We start from the raw sequence: 20,832 nt of genomic DNA, 5'->3' as shown, positions 1-20,832 counted from the left end.
AGTAGTTTCCAATTTATTTATTTTGGCTTATTAGTAGTTTCAATATTTACCTGCCAATCCAATCAACAAAACTTGGGCAATAATTACTTTTCGTAAGTAGTTTCCAATTTATTTTTTTGGCTTATTAGTAAGTTTCAATATTTACCTGCCAATCCAATCAACAAAACTTGGGCAATAGTTACTTTTCGTAAGTAGTTTCCAATTTATTTTTTTGGCTCATTAGTAGTTTCAGTATTTACCTTTACCTGCCAATCCAATCAACAAAACTTATCGACGTGCCTAATTTAGCCGCCGTAAATCGTCTCCTGCGTGGTCATCCTCTCCCCCCATCAGAAGAGTCAAAACACACACACACCTCACCTGCTGCTAAACTCAACCGGATTGCAGCTTCCCATCTGGACATCTCGTATATATACGCGCCCTCCCAATCTCTTTCTCCGAGCGCGAAATCTGACAGAGTAGTGCCAGACCGTTGTTGAGCAGGGAGTGGAAGGGGCAATTCAATCCGCAATGGAATCCCTAGCCGCCGCCACGTTCTCGCCCTCGCGCCTCGCCGCCCACCCCGCCCCGCCCGCGGCTGCGGCGGCGGGCAGATCGAGGGCGGTGGCGGCCGGAGGGAGGAGGAGCAGCAGGAGGGGGAGCAGCGGCCTGAGGTGCTCGTCGGCGAGCGCGAGGGCGAGCGCGACGCCGGTGATCAATGGGAGCGCCGCCGCGAAGGCGGAGGAGGAGGACCGGAGGCGCTTCTTCGAGGCGGCGGCGCGGGGGACCGGCAAGGGCAACCTGGTGCCCGTGTGGGAGTGCATCGTGTCAGACCACCTCACCCCCGTGCTCGCCTACCGCTGCCTCGTTCCCGAGGACGACATGGACACCCCCAGCTTCCTCTTCGAGTCCGTCGAGCAGGGGCTCGAGGGGACCACCAACGTTGTACGTCCCTCCTCCCTAATCTACTCCCTTATCGATTCTTATCCTTGCAATAACTTTGTGGAACTGGAATGGATTCAAGGGTCGTTACAGCATGGTGGGAGCCCACCCGGTGATGGAGGTCGTGGCCAAGGAGAACAAGGTCACCATCATGGACCACGAGAAGGCCGAGGTGACGGAGAAGATCATGGATGATCCTATGCAGGTTCCCAGGAGCATAATGGAGGGATGGCACCCGCAGGAGATCGACCAGCTCCCTGAGGCCTTCAGCGGTGAGCGATCAAAATCAACTAAAACATAAGAGAAATATATGGTGTTGCCTGATGTTGAAATGGGAATAATTGCATTTTCCCCCCTTGTTTGTGATAGGTGGATGGGTTGGGTTCTTTTCCTATGATACAGTCCGCTATGTCGAAAAGAAGAAGATACCTTTCTCTGGTGCTCCCCACGATGATAGGAACCTTCCTGATGTTCACTTGGGGCTTTACGATGATGTTCTTGTCTTCGACAATGTTGAGAAGGTGCTTAATTCCTCACTATCCATTTCTAGCATGTCATCTTGAACAAAGTTCTGATTTGTTGTTGCCAGGGACGGCTACTGTTCTTCATACTTCTTTCACGTTATCTGATATATTTGGTTCATCACTGTCAGTTTATGCATCTCTTTTCAAGGAAGCAAATCGATAGTAGTGCATGGTATTGGTACACCATTGACCATAGTAAGAACTAAACTAAATAGTGCAAGCCTGTTAAGAACTAAACTAAATAGTGCAAGCCTGTCATTTCTTTAGCTCATTACCGCATCAAGTGAAATTACATCATTCTTGTTGTTCCATGTTTAGTAGGTTGCAACTTATGAGTCAAAATAACATTTACTTGTTCCTCATTTTAATTAATGGAAAGCTTGTATTCATTTCAAATTCTGTGGCTCTGTGCTCGTTGCAGAAAGTATATGTCATCCATTGGGTAAGTGTGGACCGGCATGCATCCACCGAGGAAGCATACAAAGATGGCAGGTCCCGGTTGAAGCGGTTGCTTTCTAAAGTTCACAATGCAAATGTGTAAGATATGCTGTGTCATTTCCTTAAATATAATATTTTGCTAATTTTTGTTTGGTGCTTACAACCTGTATATCAATTTAATTTCTACCCCAGCCCCAAGCTCTCTCCAGGATTTGTGAAGCTGCATACTCGGCAGTTTGGTACTCCCTTGAACAAATCGACCATGACAAGTGATGAGTACAAGAGTGCTGTTATGCAGGCTAAGGAGCATATTCTGGCCGGTAATATTTTCCAGATTGTTTTAAGCCAGCGTTTTGAGAGGCGAACTTATGCCACTCCATTTGAGGTTTACCGAGCTTTACGAATTGTCAACCCAAGCCCATACATGGCATATGTGCAGGTAAATTTACAAGATCTTTTGGGTATATGTTTTTTTTATCTGATTACAAGAAATTATTGATGTTGTCAATGTGTATTGTGTACCATTGGAACATTGTATAAGCACTGTTTTGCTTTTGAAGTTTTAATAATGTCTTTTATCATCTTTAGGCAAGAGGTTGTATCCTGGTAGCATCTAGTCCTGAAATTCTTACAAAAGTCGAGAAGGTATGTGGACTCATTTATTGCTATTAATCAGATGGCATCATTGTCCTTACTAATCTACACCATAAAAAACACAGGGAAAGGTTATTAACCGGCCACTTGCTGGGACTACCCGAAGGGGCAAGACAGAGCATGAAGATAAATTGCAAGAGGAACAGCTATTAAGTGATCAAAAGCAATGTGCTGAACACATTATGCTTGTAGACTTGGGAAGGAATGATGTAGGCAAGGTATGTATTCCTTTTGCTTACTCTACATTCCGAGGCAATCTTTTTAACTTTTTACCTAGTCAAGGACTAAATTTGATAGCTTTATTATGCTGCAATTATATCCATTCTCCAGGACTTACAAAGGGAATGTGTTAGCCCTACTACCACTGCAATATCACAAAATTTTCTTATGAGTGCATGGACTTGACAGGTATCCAAATCTGGGTCTGTAAAGGTGGAGAAGTTGATGAACATCGAGCGGTACTCCCATGTCATGCACATCAGCTCCACGGTAAACTCGTGTTGTGTGATCTATGATTCATATGGCACATCCGTTTTACACCGGGAGTTTACAGTTGCAGTTAGTTCCTCTAGTTATTCTTGGTTATCACATTAACAATAGAATTTGCATAAATTCAGTATATGACAACTAAAATTACATTTTTTATGTTACCAAAATAAGCTAGTCGTTTTGTTTCTAATTCGTTTCGTTGCTTATATTTCTACACATGTGGGTTTTGCCATTCGTTAGTCTTCTTTTTCCATCATGGTATATTAAAGAAAATAAAGAGTTCATAGATCAAATAAATCTCGCACTGTGAATAACTGATATTCACTGTATATGACATCTTTATATGTTATACTCCCTCTGTTCCTAAATATAAGGCTTTTTAAAAATTCCAATGCGAACTATATACGAAGCAAAATGAGTGAATCTACACTCTAAAATACGTCTATAGACATCCGTATGTAGCCCATATTGAAATTGTCACTAGATAAGGATTTGGTTTGTCATTTTAGAATTTCTAATAAAACTAAAGTAGGCGTGTATGGTGATTGGCAAGGGATTATTGCTTTCTGCAGTTATGTCGAACACCAATGTAATTTCACTTTGAACACTATGCAGGTCAGTGGAGAGTTACATGATCGTCTCGAAAGCTGGGATGCACTGCGAGCAGCATTGCCTGTTGGAACAGTCAGTGGGGCACCAAAGGTTAACTCTTGCTTCCAACCTTCTTATATGGACATACTCTCCAACTTAACCAGTATCTATTTTTGTCAAGCACTTCTCTGACAACTTTATTCCCTGTTTGCACCGTGAAGAATTTTATAATCGATGTATATCATTTTGTATCTTCTCAGTAGATATTGTTAGTTTGCATTTTCGAAATATTAGCCATATGGTTTGTCTGGATTCTTGATACATACTAGATCACTGCATTAAAAAAATCCAGACTAGAATTATGGTACTCTATGCTGTAAACTCCAATTGAATTGCTTAGATCCTTTCTTCATACAATAGTCAGCTATAGCCACTGACATCTTTTTAGCAATCAATGCGCCTTTCTATTCTAAATAAATTGCTATGCTCTAAAAGTTTGTTTGACATAACCAGGTAAAAGCCATGGAACTAATAGATCAGTTGGAAGTCACAAGACGAGGACCATACAGTGGTGGCTTAGGAGGGATATCATTTGATGGTGACATGCTTATCGCTCTTGCTCTCCGCACCATTGTGTTCTCAACAGCTCCAAGCCACAATACGATGTACTCATACAAAAGCTCAGATAGGCGCCGAGAGTGGGTTGCTCATCTTCAGGCTGGTGCGGGCATTGTTGCTGATAGTATCCCAGACGATGAGCAAAAAGAATGTGAGAATAAGGCGGCTGCCCTAGCTCGGGCAATTGATCTTGCAGAGTCGGCTTTTGTAGACAAAGAATAGTGTCTATTAAATTATTTTTGTTAGTTGTTCATCATTCTTCACCCAGTTCATGTTGAAAAGTTGTTCATCGTTTCTTCACCGAGTTCATATTGGGGAAAAAAAGCAATAACGTTTTGTTGTCCTTTGAAATGAATAAATCTGAGCTATAATAAGATGTATTTTGCTCATCGGAAAGGTCAATGTTTGCTTTGTCTAGAGTTTTGTTTGGAAGCATATATAGTGTGTCTTGTTGGATAATTTAAACTTTGCTTACAAACAGTTAAGCCCTCATCCAAAGGAATCCCATTGGCAAAACACAAGCATCCTGTTCTTAAAGGATTTTCACTTTAGCTACATTTGATTCAACGTAATTAGCCAATGGAGTATTTTTTTTAAGAATCAAAAGGAATTCTGAAACATTCTAAAATGGTAAGACATACCCACCACCTCTTTTCTACTCAGAATTCTACGAGCCAAACATGTACTTCATGGCTTACACGTATTCCTACTACATTTTGTGTTCCTACAAAGCTATGAATCAAATAGGCTACTGCCTACAATCCTATGTAGGGTGTAGTTATGTTAGTATACATCACCTATATTTTCAACCTAGCACATTCATTCTACTTGCACCGAATTTACCCTTAAAAATAATAATACTTGCACTGAATTCAAATATATAGATGAAATAACTAATTTTTTTACACACACACGCATTGGATTCATATATTGTCATATTGACATTTGAAGTACTGTACTTTATTAAGGTTACAGATCTTGCAATGTCAAAATCATTTGGCGTTGACAATATATCTTTGTTGGTATTGTCATATTTATAATGTTGACAATATATCTTTGTTGGTATTGTCATGTCATATTTATAATTTCGTTCTCAGTACTCCCTTCGTCACAAATATAAGATGTTTTGAATATTTTAATATAGACTACAAACGGACAGAAACGGGTGAACAAACACACTAAAACGTCTCTATATGCATCTAATTCAGAAAAAAGATAGAAGCATCTTATATTTGTGAACGGGGGGAGTAACTCCGTTTGGAACAGAAGATTTTTTCTTTCCTGACATGTGAACTGTCATTCAAAGATCCCGTGAGAAAACATTTAGCTCCAATTGGGCTCCTCTATGTTGAGAAGCTCCAACGACATAATGCTCGTGCAACGCGTCTCCACACCAAGCACTAAAGAATAACATGTGTTAAACTTTGAAGTGAAGTGTGCATTCTGTACAGCAGCAACTCACAGCTACTCCCCTCAGCATCCTGTCTATCTCCTGAATCAAGGCTTCAAGTACATTATGTGCAATTTTCCATTTCAACAAAAACCTCGTCAGCACTCGACGCATCAAAACCTCATGGCACTCTGATGGAGGTGGCAAACAAGTTTGCAAATTGGTCCACCACATCACCTAGGTGAAACCTCCGTTGTGCTAAAATTACAGCTGTTCATGTCTCTGGTCTGTGTGGTGCAGGAGCCAGCCACGTTGGCTCTGGTGCTCTGACTCGAGGACGTGTCCAGAGCCAAATCCCCCAAACTACCCATTTTACGACGGGGTTCTTTCAGCACACCCGGTGGGACGGCGTTTTGAAGATCGATTTCTGTTTCATTTGCTAGCATATGGACCACCTGCTTCATGGATGGCCTCTGCTGTGCTGTTGCTTGGGTACACAGAAGTGCCACCTTGATGAAACGAAGTACTTGCTCCTCTGGGTATTCTTCCACGTCTGGATCTACAATTTCCAAAAGCCTCTCTTCTTCTCGCAGCTTCCATGTCTGCAGTTCAGTCCAAGTCAATTATGCAAAAGAAAAAAATACGATCACCATCACCAATATGTGATGCGAGTCTACCATGGGGAAATCTAGGACTCTCTGTGCGCAGATTTATGATGCTGCAGCTATCAAGAGTTCATACAAGCATGGTATTTGCATCCTATGGAGAAAGGAGAGGCAAAGGTGAATTACCCATTCCACAAGGACATGCATATCTTCCCCCCAAGTCGATTTGCTGCTGCTTTCACCACTTATAACTTCAAGAAGCAGCACCCCGAAACTATATATGTCTGCTTTCTTGGTTAACTGTCCCAATAGTGCATACTCTGGAGCCAAGTAACCCCTGCAGGAGAGATCATATCCGTAAATGTCAATAGAAGTTTGTCGTTACGGAAAAAGCAAAATACAACTAATAGTCTCGACAGCATCACAACAGTCAATTGGTTCAACTGGGAGAAAAGTAACTGAAGGCAGCTGATTGAAATATTTTTCCTTTCATCGTAAAAGTAAGTACTGCACGATATCTGTTCCGGAGAAAATCTACATAAATACACATAACTCGCACTGTAAAAGCAAGTAAATACACCAAAAGATATAGAGAGGACTGACATGGTTCCCGCAACACGCGTGCTAATGTGAGTGATGGCATCAGGGAAAAGCTTGGCCAGTCCAAAATCTCCAATTTTAGGAGCCAGCGTCTTATCAAGTAAGATGTTGCTAGCCTTGATATCACGGTGGACTATGCGTGGTTGTGCTTCCTCGTGAAGAAATGCAAGACCAGAAGCAGTTCCAGTACAAATGGCAGCTCTTGTTTGCCAGTTCAAAGGGATACATCTACTCTTTGGTCCTGATCACAAGGTAATGCACAGGATTATGAAAGTTAATACACAGGTCAGACTTTGTGCAAGTAAAATTCCAGTCTTAAACTTACCAAGCAAAGCATTTGACAAACTGTTGTTCTCCGCATATTCATACACCAATAATCTGTTATTCCCTTCGACACAGCAACCAATGAGCTTTACAAGGTTGGGGTGCCTGACATTTGATATGACATCGATCTCTGTCAAGAACTCATTAGTTCCTTGCTTTGATTCAGCTGAAAGCCTTTTAATTGCAACTTGGGTGCCATCTCTCAGGTCTCCCTAAGTGAAGGAGAACCACTGTTATTCATTCTTCCAAAAGAGAACATTGGCAGTAAAGTATGACTAATGAGCAGTGATAACATATGACATATAAAGTAAGAAGGCAGCAATACGATCCAATGATTCACCTTATAAACCGGTCCAAAACCCCCACGGCCAATGCAGTTCGTCATGTGAAAATTCCGTGTGGCAGATTTCAACTCTTTTAGGGAGAAGACTTGTATATTTCGTCCGGATCTTGATAATACATGGCCTGAACTTTTTTTCAGAGTTGACATCATCATTGGCAGTTAAAAAGGAAAGGCCGAGCAAAAATGCACTGGAACATATAATAGTAAATATTATGGTTGAGGATTTGAGGGTGCCATGGTTATGACCAAGATCCTCTCAGTTAGATGATTAGACATACCAAAACCTCGGCTTACTAGTTCAAGAAACAGAGATAGAAAAATTGATCTTTCTTCTTGCTTATGATATTGCCAGATGTGTGTCATGGTATAGTTTTGATGGATCACACAACCTCTAGTGTAGGAAATGTTTCATTTAAGCGTGAGTTGCAGATGACACAGGTAGCATGAAAGAAATGCAGAACACAAAAGGCTGGTTCAGTCTGGTGTATTATTTTGCGTGAACTTACGATTATACTCATAAAAGCATTTATGTTGCTGCAATGTTTTGGTATTTTGGGCCAAGCCTTGTCTTCAAGAGAAACATCATACCAATAGCACTATCATATGTATGAAAAAGCCGACAAACATCTAGATTTTTTTCCCTGTTACAAAACATTAAGGCACACCAGTTTGCTGTTAGAATTCATAGTGTTCTGTGGTTTGTATTAATGGAAGTCTTTGTGCTTCAGTCCCATTGTTAAAATTGACTTTAATCAAGGCACTAACTAGGGAAGGCACCCTAAATTTCTCATCATTCAGTCCATTTGCAACACTTGAATAATTGGAGCAACTAGTAAGGAGATACCATAAAGTGGTTGGAAATAACATGGGTACATAGGACAGTTTGCAGCAAATCCCCCACTCTTTTCATGTCAAACAGCAAGTATGTTCTTAAAATTGGAAGACTAAAATGTTGGAAAGCTTTAAGCAGGATTATCAATTAATCATTAGCACACGAATGGAACCAAATGAAACGTACCAGAACGAGGAGACGCAGCCGCGGCCGCTGGACCATTTGGACCTGGCCCCGACTTGGAGCCGCTCCAGAGGCAGCTGGCGGAGCTCCCCATGCGCCGAATCCCGTGGCCTACCCGAGACCTTTATCCGAAGCCAGTTCTAATCTGCGCCCGGAGCTGTCGAGGGGACGAAATCAACCATCTCAGCACGATTGAGCAAACAAAACACACACACGGGGCTACTCCACCGGATCGCGGCAGTCGACGGAGGGGAACACGCAGGGAAGCTCAAACCCTAGCTTGTAAATTTGTACGGCGACACTAATCATCAGCTAGACTTTCCGCAACCCGGTAAGCCCGAAGGGGCAGTAGCCAACCTGGTCGAGGAGCAGACGATGCGCTGGTAGGTGCGGCGGAAGCAGATGGGTGGAGCTGCCGGCAGTTCCCACCGGGGCGAGCCAACCGAATGTTTTGCGGCGCCGCCACCACCGACGCCTCGTGGTGGTGTGGTGGACAAGCCAAGCCGAGGAGGTAGGCGGGGGCGAGGAGGGGGGGAGGAGAGCAGAGCAGAGCAGGCGGAAGTTTTACCGGGTCTCGGCTGTTGCGGAGCGCGTCGCTTTTGTTCGTTTTTGGGGGCAGCGACGATCGAGGGTGGTCCGACGAACGCACTGACCGGTTGACCATGTGACCCGCCTCCAGCAAGTCCACGTTTCTGGGTCACGGCTCGGCCCAACCCAACCCAACCCAACCCGGCGGCATGAGAATTCCGTCCGTCGTGGGGCTACCTGCCTGCCTGCGCGCTCGGGCACGCGCACGCGGTGGGTGTGGGTGGCCGCGCTGACGGGTCTACCGCCCTGCGTACGTACGCGGCTTCGTTCGTCCGTTCATGGATCGAAAGATCCGCGTTCCATCACGAGCACCGCGTCTTCCGTCCTCCGTACAAAAGTTTGCTCGGCACCACACGGTCTCGGGATCCCGTGTAGAAACGATGATTGTGGGTTGTTATCAGCCGTTTTGCAGATAGTTGTGTGTTCAAACGACATGCCAAGCAATTCTCGCTCCAGATTGACTTTTCTTTTCCTTGCAGTAAATTAATAGCTGCTGCCCGACGTCAAAGGTGTGATCTTCTAGACGCCCTGGCTGAAAGTCAGCCCAAGAAATATCCCGAAGCAGGAATTGTTGACCGGCCTCCTCAGATAGCATCTCCAATGCAACCGCCGCCTCCTCCTCCTCCTCCAAGAAAAGTTAGGGTTTGTGCCTCTCTCTGGCTCCACCGCAGGTCCGCCTCGTCTTTAGTGGTCTTAGGGTCATGGGGCGCGGTGGATCCTGACAAGGGCCGGCAGAAGGGCTTCGTTGTTAGTCATTCATTTGAGATTTGTTAGGGTTTGTGTCCTATTCAGAAAGGCGAGACGGCAGCGGCTCCCTGAAGATGGAATAAAGGCCTCGCCGCCTAGCCCCCGTTTCGGTGATGCATCTTGCATTGTTGGTGGGTGTGTGGATGCGTGTTTTCGGCAGATCTATCCTCAGTGGATTTGCTCGGATTTGATTGTTGTTGGTCTATGTTTGTGTGTATCCGGGTTGGATCCTTTTGATCTACGTTATTCTTCATCGCTGGCGGCTGCTGTTCTGATGCGCTGGTCCTATGGGGCTTAGCACGATGATTTCCTGACTGTCTACTGCAATAAGTTGTGCCCAATTCCGGCAAGAGAGGAGCGATGACGGCGGCGCGTCTTCGACTCGCTTTAGTGCTTGTAGTCGTCGCTAGATGGTCTACAGATCTGAATGTAATTATTATTATTATTTTGTTCGTTGTACTGTCATGGTTGAAGATGAATAGATTAGAAGTTTTCTAAAAAAAGATAGCATCTCCAACAGATGATTGATGATGCAAAATACGTCACTCAAAAACAGTATTATAGCGTCTCCACATCCCATTGTTAGATTAGCATCTCCAACAGATGCCAAAATACCATCCCATTGTCAGATTCTGAGATAAAATGAAGCCTTCGCACGGCATGTGCTCTCTGGGCCGTTCGATTGGGCTTCCAAACGAATCTAGGCCGTCTGATCAGGTCTGATGTGAAAACCAATGAATAGTGCATCTCTTTCATCCGTCATTTTTCACGCGTTCCGCCTTCCTACCTCTCCATGATAGGTAGGACCCAGGCGGGGTGGGCTGCCGTTGTCATAGACTGTGGAAGCGGGTGTGTCCTATGTTGGTTTGAATGGGCGTGGGTGTCGGGCCACCGCATGTAGTTTTGATTGATCGTCGAGGGTATTTGTGGGATTTCACGTCGAGGCACTTGTGTGGCGTCCCGTGAATGGCTTGGCTGCACATAAGGAGAAGAGCGCGCTCGATTGAGTGAAACCCTATCCACTATCCCCGTCGTGCCCCTCTCTTTTCTCTCTTACCCTAGTCACCACGCCCCCTTCCTTTCTCATCGCCGAGCTTGCCGCTGCTACTGCTCGCCCCATTCCCCATTCCCCATCCCCCTCACACCACCACCACCACCACCCTCTTCCCTAGACATTGAGCGTGAGCAGCAATGCGAGGGGCACGACTGACGGCTCGGCCTTACCGTATGAGGAGCGCACCGATGACCCACAATTATATGGGATCAATCGCGGTCCTTTCAACAAGTAAGAGTGTCGAATCCAACGAGGAGCGGAAGAAAATGACAAGTGGTTTTCAGCAAGGTATTGCCTGCAGGCACTGAAATTGTATGTAACAGATAATTTGATAGCAAGGTAATTTGTAACAAGCAAATAGTAGTAACGGTAACAAAGGTGCAGCAAGGTAGCCCAATCCTGTTTGTAGCAAAGGACTGGCCGAAACGGTCTTTTATAATAAGCAAAGTGTTCTTTAGGACACATGGAAATTTTATCTAGTCACTTTCATCATGTGTGTTTGAATCGCATTCGTTACTTTGGTAATTTGATATGTGGGTGGACCGGTGCTTGTGTGTTGTTCTTACTTGAACAAGCCTCCCACTTATGATTACCCCATCTTGCAAGCATCCGCAACTATGGAAGAAGAATTAAGATAAATCTAACCATAGCATGAAACACATGGATCCAAATCAACCCCTTACGGAATAGCGCATAAACTAGGGTTTAAGTTTATGTCACTCTAGCAATCTAATAACTACTCCATAATGCATTCCCTTAGGCCCAAACATGATGAAGTGTCATGTAGTCGACATTCACATAAAACCACTAAAGGAAACAACAACATACATATCATCAAAAAATCGAACGAATACCAAATTCACATAATTACTTATGACAGGACTTCTCCCATGTCCTCAAGAACAAACACAACTACTCACAAAACATATTCATGCTCAAGATCAGAGGGGTATTGAATAGCATAATGGATCTGTAAATATAATCTTCCACCAAATAAACCAACTAGCATCAACTACAAGGTGTAATCAAAACTACTAGCAACCCACAAGTACCAATCTGAGATTTAGAGACAAAGATTGAATACAAGAGAAGAGTTAGGGTTTGGGATGAGATGGTGCTGGTGAAGATGTTGATGAAGATTGGTCCTCCCATGATGAGAGGATCGTTGGTGATGACGATAGCTTCGATTCCCCCCTCAGGGAAGTTTCCCCGGCGGAATCGCTCCGCCGGAGAGCAAAAGTGCTCTTGCCCAGGTCCCGCCTCGAGAGGGTGGCGTTTCGTCCCGAAACCTTCCCTCTGATTTTTTTTCTAGGGCAAATGGCATTATATAGGAGAAGATGGGCCCCGGGGACCTGCCAGGGGCGCCACAAGCTGGGGGGGGGGGCAAGGGGTGGGGCGTGCCCCCAGGCTTGTGGCTGCCTAGTGGGTCCCCCTCTGTTATTTCTTTCGCCAACAATTTTAATATATTCCAAAATAATTCTCAATTTTCAGCTCATTTGGAGATGTTCAGAAAAGGTGCCTTCGATGTAGCCCTTTCATGTCCAGAATTCCAGTTGCCGGCGATCTCCCTCTTCATGTGAAACTTGCAAAATAAGAGAGAAAAGGTATAAGAATTGTATCATAAACCGGAATAACAGTCCATAATGCAGTAAATATCAACATAAAAACATGATGCAAAATGGATGTATCATGCACCGAGAATGCCATGGAGCACAGCCAGACAAAGGCGATGGGCACATGTAGCCATCATCGGGAGGAGCGTCAGCCGCCGAGACAGCCTTCCACGTCGCCATTGCCATCTCCCTCACACCAACAGATCCTCCGGCGCGCCTCCCTCGAGGAGCTTCCACCTACCCACCGTGGGCGCAGGCGCATCCTACTCCTCGAGTGAGAGCTTCCTCCTAAGACCTCGATCCACTGTCTCTACTTCTCCACTGCGACACCGTCCTCCACATCTACATCGGCCGTTCAATTTGCACCACCCTACATCGGCCGCTCAATCTGCACCGCCACAAAAATCAACCGGCACATTGATACGTCCATTTTGCATCATGTTTTTATGTTGATATTTATTGCATTATGGATTGTTATTTCACTTTACGATACAATTCTTATGCCTTTTCTCTTTTATTTTGCAAGTTTCACATAAAAAGGGAGATTGTCGGCAGCTGGAATTTTGGACTGGAAAGGGCTATATCAGAGGCATTTTTTTGAACATCTCCAAATGAGCTGAAAATTGACGGAGAATTATTTTGAAATATATTATAATTATTGATGAAAGAAATACCAGAGGGGGCCCACTAGGAAGCCACAAGCTTGGGGGCCGCGCCCCACCCCTCTAGGCGTGCCCCCTGAGCTTGTGGTGGCCCTGGCAGGCCTTCGGGGCCCATCTTCTCATGTATGATGCCATTTTCCCTAGAAAAAAATCAGAAGGAAGGTTTTGGGACGAAGCGCCGCCGTCTCGAGGCGGAACCTGGGTAGGAGTACTTTTGCTCTCGGCGGAGCGATTCCGCCAAGGAAACTTCCCTCCAGGAGGGGGGAATCTCATCATGGAAGGACCAATCTTCCTCAACATCTTCACCAGCACCATCTCATCTCAAACCCTAGTTCATCTCTTATATTCAATCTTTGTCTCAAAACATCAGATTGGTACCTGTGGGTTGCTAGTAGTGTTGATTATATCTCGTAGTTGATGCTTGTTGGTTTATCTGGTGGAAGATTACATATTCAGATTCATTATGCTATTCAATACCCCTCTGATCTTGAGCATGAATATGGTTTGTGAGTAGTTATGTTTGTTCTTGAGGACATGGGAGATGTCTTATCATAAGTAATCATATGAATTTGGTATTCGTTCGATATTTTGACGATATGTATGTTGTTGTTCCCCTTAGTGGTGTTATGTGAACGTTGACCACATGACACTTCACCATATTTAGGCCTAAGGGAAAGCATTTTGGAGTAGTAATTAGATGATGGGTTGCTAGAGTGACAGAATCTTAAACCCTAGTTATTCCATAAGAGGCTGATTTGGATCCATATGTTTTATGCCATGGTTAGATTTATCTTAATTATTCTTTCGTAGTTACGGATGCTTGCGAGAGGGGGTAATCATAGGTGGGAGGCTTGTTCAAGTAAGAATAACACCCAAGCACCGGTTCACCCACATATCAAATTATCAAAGTAACGAACGCAAATCAAACAAACATGATGAAAGTGACTAGCTAGATGAAATTTCCGTGTGTCGTCAGGAACGTTTTATTTATTATAAGAGACCTTTTTGGCCTGTGCTTTGCTATAAAAAGGATTGGGCTACCTTGCTGCACCTTTCTTACCGTTACTATTACTTGGTAGTTACAAATTGCCTTGCTATAAAACTATCCGTTACCGACAATTTCAGTGCGTGCGGAAAATACCTTGCTGAAAACCGCGTGTCATTTTCTTCTGCTCCCCGTTGGGTTCGACGCTCTTACTTATCGAAAGGACTACGGTTGATCCCCTATACTTGTGGGTTATCAATAATATTTTTTTGGCACCATTGCTGGGGAGTGAAGCGCCTTTTGTGAGTTGAACTTGGTAAGGAAACATTTATATTACATGCTGAAATTTAATGTTACTTGTTACTATGGAAAAACATCCCCTGAGGGGTTTGTTTGGGGTATCTTCACCTTGACCGGAAGCACAAAGAGTTGCTCCTCAACCTACTGCACCTACTGAAAATTTTTATTATGAGATTCCTTCGGGTATGATAGAGAAACTGCTACCTAATCCTTATCCAGGAGATGGAACAACACATCCTGGTATGCACCTAATTTATGTGGTGAAGTTTGTAGATTATTTAAGCTTGCAGGTTTACCTGGAGATGAAGTTAAGAGTAAGGTCTTCCCTTTACCTTTGAAGGGAAAGACATTGACATGTTATGGGCTATGTGATGATATTGGAGCTTGGGATTGGAACCGATTGATATTGGAATTTCATCAAAAGTTTTACCCTATGCATCTGGTTCATCATATCGTGCAAGCTTGAGGGAGGCTTAAGCACATGATGTACACATGCCCCAATCATGAGCTCTTAAAAGAAATTATCTTACAAAAAATTTATGCTTGACTTTCTCATGATGATCGAACCATGCTCGATTCTTCTTCAACTGGATCCTTTATGAAGAAAACTATTGAATTCAAGTGGAATATTTTGGAAATAATTAAATGCAACTCTGAAGATTGGGAACTCGACAAAGGTAAAGAGTCAGGTATAATGCTGAAGTTTGATTGTGTTAAATCTTTTATGGATACCGATGCTTTTCATAAGTTTAGCACTAAATATGGACTTGACTCTGAGATGGTAGCTTCCTTTTGTGAATCATTTGTTGCTCATGTTGATCTCCTTAAGGAGAACTGGTTTAAATATCATCCACCTATTAAAGAAAAGATTGAGGAACCCATTGTAGTTAAAGATGAAACCATCATTTACATTGTTAATCCACTTGTTCCTACTGCTTATACTGAGAACCCACCTTTTCCTGTTAGGATAAAGGAACGTGCTAAAATCTCTACTGTGGTTAACAAAAGTAGTATTAGAGTGTTGGGGAACGTAGTAATTTCAAAAATTTCCTACGAACATGCAAGATCATGGTGATGCATAGCAACGAGAGGAGAGAGTGTTGTCCACGTACCCTCGTAGACCGAAAGCGGAAGCATTAGCATAATGCGGTTGATGTAGTCGTACGTCTTCACGATCCGACCGATCAAGTACCGAACGTACGACACCTCCGAGTTCAGCACACGTTCAGCCCGATGACGTCCCTCGAACTCCGATCCAGCCGAGTGTTGAGGGAGAGTTTCGTCAGCACGACGGCGTGGTGACGATGTTGATGTTCTACTGACGCAGGGCTTCGCCAAAGCACCGCTACAGTATTATCGAGGTGGACTATGGTGGAGGGGGGCACCGCACACGGCTAAGAGATCAATGATCAATTGTTGTGTCTATGGGGTGCCCTTGGCCACGTATATAAAGGAGTGGAGGAGGGGAGGGGCCAGCCCTCTTTATGGCGCGCCCTAAGGGAGTCCTACTCCCACCGGGAGTAGGATTCCCCCTTTCCTAGTAGAACTAGGATCCCTTCCAAGTAGTAGGAGTAGGAGAGAAGGAAAGGGAAGGGAAAAGGAGAAGGAAGGAAGGGGGCGCCCCCCTCCCTAGTCCAATTCGGACCAGCCCATGGGGAGGGGTGCGGCCACCCTTTGAGGCCTTTCTCTCCTTTCCCGTATGGCCCATTAAGGCCCAATACGAATTCCCGTAACTCCCCGGTACTCTCGAAAATACCCGAATCACTCGGAACCTTTCCAATGTCCGAATATAGTCGTCCAATATATCAATCTTTATGTCTCGACCATTTCGAGACTCCTCGTCATGTCCCCGATCTCATCCGGGACTCCAAACTCCTTTGGTACATCAAAACAAATAAACTCATAATAGAACCGACATCGAACTTTAAGCGTGCGGACCCTACGGGTTCGAGAACTATGTAGACATGACCGAGACACGTCTCCGGTCAATAACCAATAGCGGAACCTGGATGCTCATATTGGTTCCCACATATTCTACGAAGATCTTTATCGGTCAAACCGCATAACAACATACGTTGTTCCCTTTGTCATCGGTATGTTACTTGCCCGAGATTCGATCGTCGGTATCTCAATACCTAGTTCAATCTCGTTACCGGCAAGTCTCTTTACTCGTTCCGTAACACATCATCCCGCAACTAACTCATTAGTTGCAATGCTTGCAAGGCTTATAGTGATGTGCATTACCGAGTGGGCCCAGAGATACCTCTCTGACAATCGGAGTGACAAACCCTAATCTCGAAATACGCCAACCCAACAAGTACCTTCGGAGACACCTGTAGAGCACCTTTATAATCACCCAGTTACGTTGTGACGTTTGGTAGCACACAAAGTGTTCCTCCGATAAACGGGAGTTGCATAATCTCATAGTCATAGGAACATGTATAAGTCATGAAGAAAGCAATAGCAACATACTAAACGATCAAGTGCTATGCTAACGGAATGAGTCAAGTCAATCACATCATTCTCCCTAATGATGTGATCTCGTTAATCAAATGACAACTCATGTCTATGGCTAGGAAACATAACCATCTTTGATCAACGAGCTAGTCAAGTAGAGGCATACTAGTGACATACTGTTTGTCTATGTATTCACACATGTATTATGTTTCCGGTTAATACAATTCTAGCATGAATAATAAACATTTATCATGATATAAGGAAATAAATAATAACTTTATTATTGCCTCTAGGGCATATTTCCTTCAGTCTCCCACTTGCACTAGAGTCAATAATCTAGTTCACATCGCCATGTGATTAACACCCATAGTTCTCATCGTCATGTGACCAACACCCAAAGGGTTTACTAGAGTCAATAATCTAGTTCACATTGCTACGTGATTAGTACCCAAAGAGTACTAAGGTGTGATCATGTTTTGCTTGCGAGGGAAGTTTAGTCAACGGGTCTGCCACATTCAGATCCGTATGTATTTTGCAAATTTCTATGTCAACAATGCTCTGCACGGAGCTACTCTAGCTAATTTCTCCCACTTTCAATATGTATCCAGATTGAGACTTTGAGTCATCTGGATCAGTGTCAAAACTTGCATCGACGTAACCCTTTACGACGAACCTTTTGCCACCTCCATAATCGAGAAACATATCCTTATTCCACTAAGGATAATTTTGACCAATGTCCAGTGATCTACTCCTAGATCACTATTGTACTCCCTTGCCAAACACAGGGCAGGGTATACAATAGGTCTGGTACACAGCATGGCATACTTTATAGAACCTATGGCTGAGGCATAGGGAATGACTTTCATTCTCTCTCTATCTTCTGCCGTGGTCGGGTTTTGAGTCTTACTCAGTTTCACACCTTGTAACACAGGCAAGAACTCTTTCTTTGACTGTTCCATTTTGAACTACTTCAAAATCTTGTCAAGGTATGTACTCATTGAAAAACTTATCAAGCGTCTTGATCTATCTCTATAGATCTTGATGCTCAATATGTAACCAGCTTCACCGAGGTCTTTCTTTGAAAAACTCCTTTTAAACACTCCTTTATGCTTTGCGGAATAATTCTACATTATCTCTGATCAACAATATGTCATTCACATATACTTATCAGAAATGATGTAGTGCTCCCACTCACTTTCTTATAAATACAGGCTTCACCGCAAGTATGTATAAAACTATATGCTTTGATCAACTTATCAAAGCGTATATTGCAACTCCGAGATGCTTGCACCAGTCCATAGATGGATCGCTAGAGCTTGCATATTTTGTTAGCACCTTTAGGATTGACAAAACCTTCTGGTTGCATCATATATAACTCTTCTTTAATAAATCCATTAAGGAATGTAGTTTTGTTTATCCATTTGCTAGATTTCATAAAATGTGGCAATTGCTAACATGATTCAGACAGACTTAAGCATAGATACGAGTGAGAAATTCTCATCGTAGTTAACACCTTAAACTTGTCGAAAACCTTTTGCGACAATTCTAGTTTTGTAGATAGTAACACTACTATCAACGTCCGTCTTCCTCTTGAAGATCCATTTAATCTCAATGGCTCGCCGACCTTTGGGCAAGTCAATCAAACTCCATACTTTGTTCTTATACATGGATCTCATCTCAGATTTCATGGCCTCAAGCCATTTCGCGGAATCTGGGCTCATCATCGCTTCCTCATAGTTTGTAGGCTCGTCATGGTCAAGTAACATGACCTCCAGAACAGGATTACCGTACCACTCTGGTGCGGATCTCACTCTGGTTTACCTACGAGGTTCGGTAGTAACTTGATCTGAAGTTACATGATCATCGTCATTAGCTTCCTCACTAATTGGTGTAGTAGTCACAAGAACATATTTCTATGATGAACTACTTTCCAATAAGGGAGCAGGTACAGTTACCTCATCAAGTTCTACTTTCCTCCCACTCACCTCTTTCGAGAGAAACTCCTTCTCTAGAAAGGATCCATTCTCAACAATGAATATCTTGCCTTCGGATCTGTGATAGAAGGTGTACCCAACAGTTTCTTCTGGGTATCCTATGAAGATCTACTTCTCCGATTTGGGTTCGAGCTTATCATGTTGAAAATTTTCCACATAAGCATCGCAGTCCCAAACTTTAAGAAACGACAGCTTAGGTTTCTCGCCAAACCACAGTTCATACGGTGTCATCTCCACGGATTTAGATGGTGCCCTATTTAACGTGAATGTAGCTGTCTCTAATGCATAACCCCAAAACAAGAGTGGTAGATTCGTAAGAGACATCATAGATCGCACTATATCTAATAAAGTACGGTTACGACGTTCGGACACACCATTAGACTGTGGTGTTCCAGGTGGCATGAGTAGTGAAACTATTTCACATTGTTTTAACTGAAGGCCAAACTCGTAACTCAAATATTTTACTTCTGCGATCATATCATAGAAACTTTTATTTTTGTTATGATGATTCTCCACTTCACTCTGAAATTCTTTGAACTTTTCAAATGTTTCAGACTTGTGTTTCATCAAGTAGATATACTCATATCTGCTCAAATCATCTGTGAAGATCAGAAAATAATGATACCTGACGCGAGCCTCAATATTCATCGGACCACATACATCAATATGTATGATTTCCAACAAATCTGTTGCTCGCTCCATTGTTCCGGAGAACGGAGTCTTAGTCATCTTGCCCATGAGGCATGGTTCGCAATCATCAACTGATTCATAATCATGTGATTCCAAAAGCCCATCAACATGGATTTTCTTCATGCGCTTTACACCAATATGACGTAAAGGGCAGTGCCACAAATAAGTTGCACTATCATTATTAACTTTGCATCTTTTGGCTTCAATATTATGAAAATGTGTATCACCACGATCGAGATCCAACAAACCATTTTCATTGGGTGTATGACCAAAGAAGGTTTTATTCATGTAAACAGAACAATAATTATTCTCTAACTTACATGAATAACCGTATTGCAATAAACATGATCCAATCATATTCATGCTGAACACAAACACTAAATAACATTTATTTTAGGTTTAACACTAATCCCGAAAGTATAGGAAGTGTGCGATGATGATCATATCAATCTTGGAACCATTTCCAATACACATCATCACTTCACCCTTAACTAGTCTCTGTTTATTCTGCAACTCCCGTTTCGAGTTACTATTCTTAGCAACTGAACTATATCAAATATTGAGGGGTTGCTATAAACACTAGTAAAGTACACATCAATAACATGTATATCAAATATACCTATGTTCACTTTGCCATCCTTCTTATCCGCCAATTACTTGGGGTAGTACTGCTTCCAGTGACCAGTCCCTTCACGGTAGAGTACTCAGTTTTAGGCTTAGGTCCAGACTTGGGTTTTTTCACTTGAGCAACAACTTGTTTGCCGTTCTTCTTGAAGTTCCCCTTTCTTCCCTTTGTCCCTTTACTTGAAACTAGTGGTTTTACCATCAACACTTGATGCTTTTCTTGATTCCTACCTTCGTCGATTTCAGCATCACGAAGAGCTTGGGAATCGTTTCCGTTATCCCTTGCATATTATAGTTCATCACGAAGTTCTACTAACTTGGTGATGGTGACTAGAGAATTCTGTCAATCACTATTTTATCTGGAAGATTAACTCCCACTTGATTCAAGCGATTGTAGTACCCAGACAATCTGAGCACATGCTCACTGCTTGAGCTATTCTCCTCCATCTTTTAGCTATAGAACTTGTTGGAGACTTCATATCTCTCAACTCGGGTATTTACTTGAAATATTAACTTCAACTCCTGGAACATCTCATATGGTCCATGATGTTCAAAACGTCTTTGAAATCCCGATTCTAAGCTGTTAAGCATGGTGCACTAAACTAT

The 20,832-nt window shown here is 43.2% G+C and overlaps 2 protein-coding genes across 2 annotated transcripts; one reads left to right on the top strand and one right to left on the bottom strand.

The window, feature by feature from the left end:
* The first annotated feature begins 338 nt into the window (after positions 1 to 338).
* Positions 339 to 4,624, top strand: LOC125552229 (anthranilate synthase alpha subunit 2, chloroplastic). The gene is made up of 10 exons (XM_048715716.1): positions 339 to 924; positions 1,004 to 1,193; positions 1,291 to 1,442; positions 1,867 to 1,982; positions 2,076 to 2,322; positions 2,472 to 2,528; positions 2,603 to 2,755; positions 2,946 to 3,026; positions 3,642 to 3,728; positions 4,131 to 4,624. Exons 1-10 carry the CDS (start codon positions 511 to 513, stop codon positions 4,455 to 4,457), a joined length of 1,824 nt encoding a protein of 607 aa, XP_048571673.1. The 5' UTR covers positions 339 to 510; the 3' UTR covers positions 4,458 to 4,624.
* Positions 4,625 to 5,636: 1,012 nt separating this feature from the next.
* LOC125552228 (putative serine/threonine-protein kinase) lies at positions 5,637 to 9,116 on the bottom strand. The gene is made up of 7 exons (XM_048715715.1): positions 8,870 to 9,116; positions 8,516 to 8,669; positions 7,495 to 7,619; positions 7,156 to 7,366; positions 6,834 to 7,071; positions 6,417 to 6,567; positions 5,637 to 6,227 (listed from the first exon to the last, which is right to left on the bottom strand). Exons 2-7 carry the CDS (start codon positions 8,604 to 8,606, stop codon positions 5,859 to 5,861), a joined length of 1,185 nt encoding a protein of 394 aa, XP_048571672.1. The 5' UTR covers positions 8,607 to 8,669; positions 8,870 to 9,116; the 3' UTR covers positions 5,637 to 5,858.
* Between the last annotated feature and the right edge of the window lie 11,716 nt (positions 9,117 to 20,832).

The sequence above is a fragment of the Triticum urartu genome, chromosome 4 (assembly GCF_003073215.2).
Source record: "Triticum urartu cultivar G1812 chromosome 4, Tu2.1, whole genome shotgun sequence".
In the NCBI taxonomy this organism is placed as follows: Eukaryota; Viridiplantae; Streptophyta; class Magnoliopsida; order Poales; family Poaceae; genus Triticum; species Triticum urartu.
The sequence above is the reverse complement of the archived record's forward strand: the minus strand, read 5'-3'. Positions and strand labels throughout refer to the sequence as shown.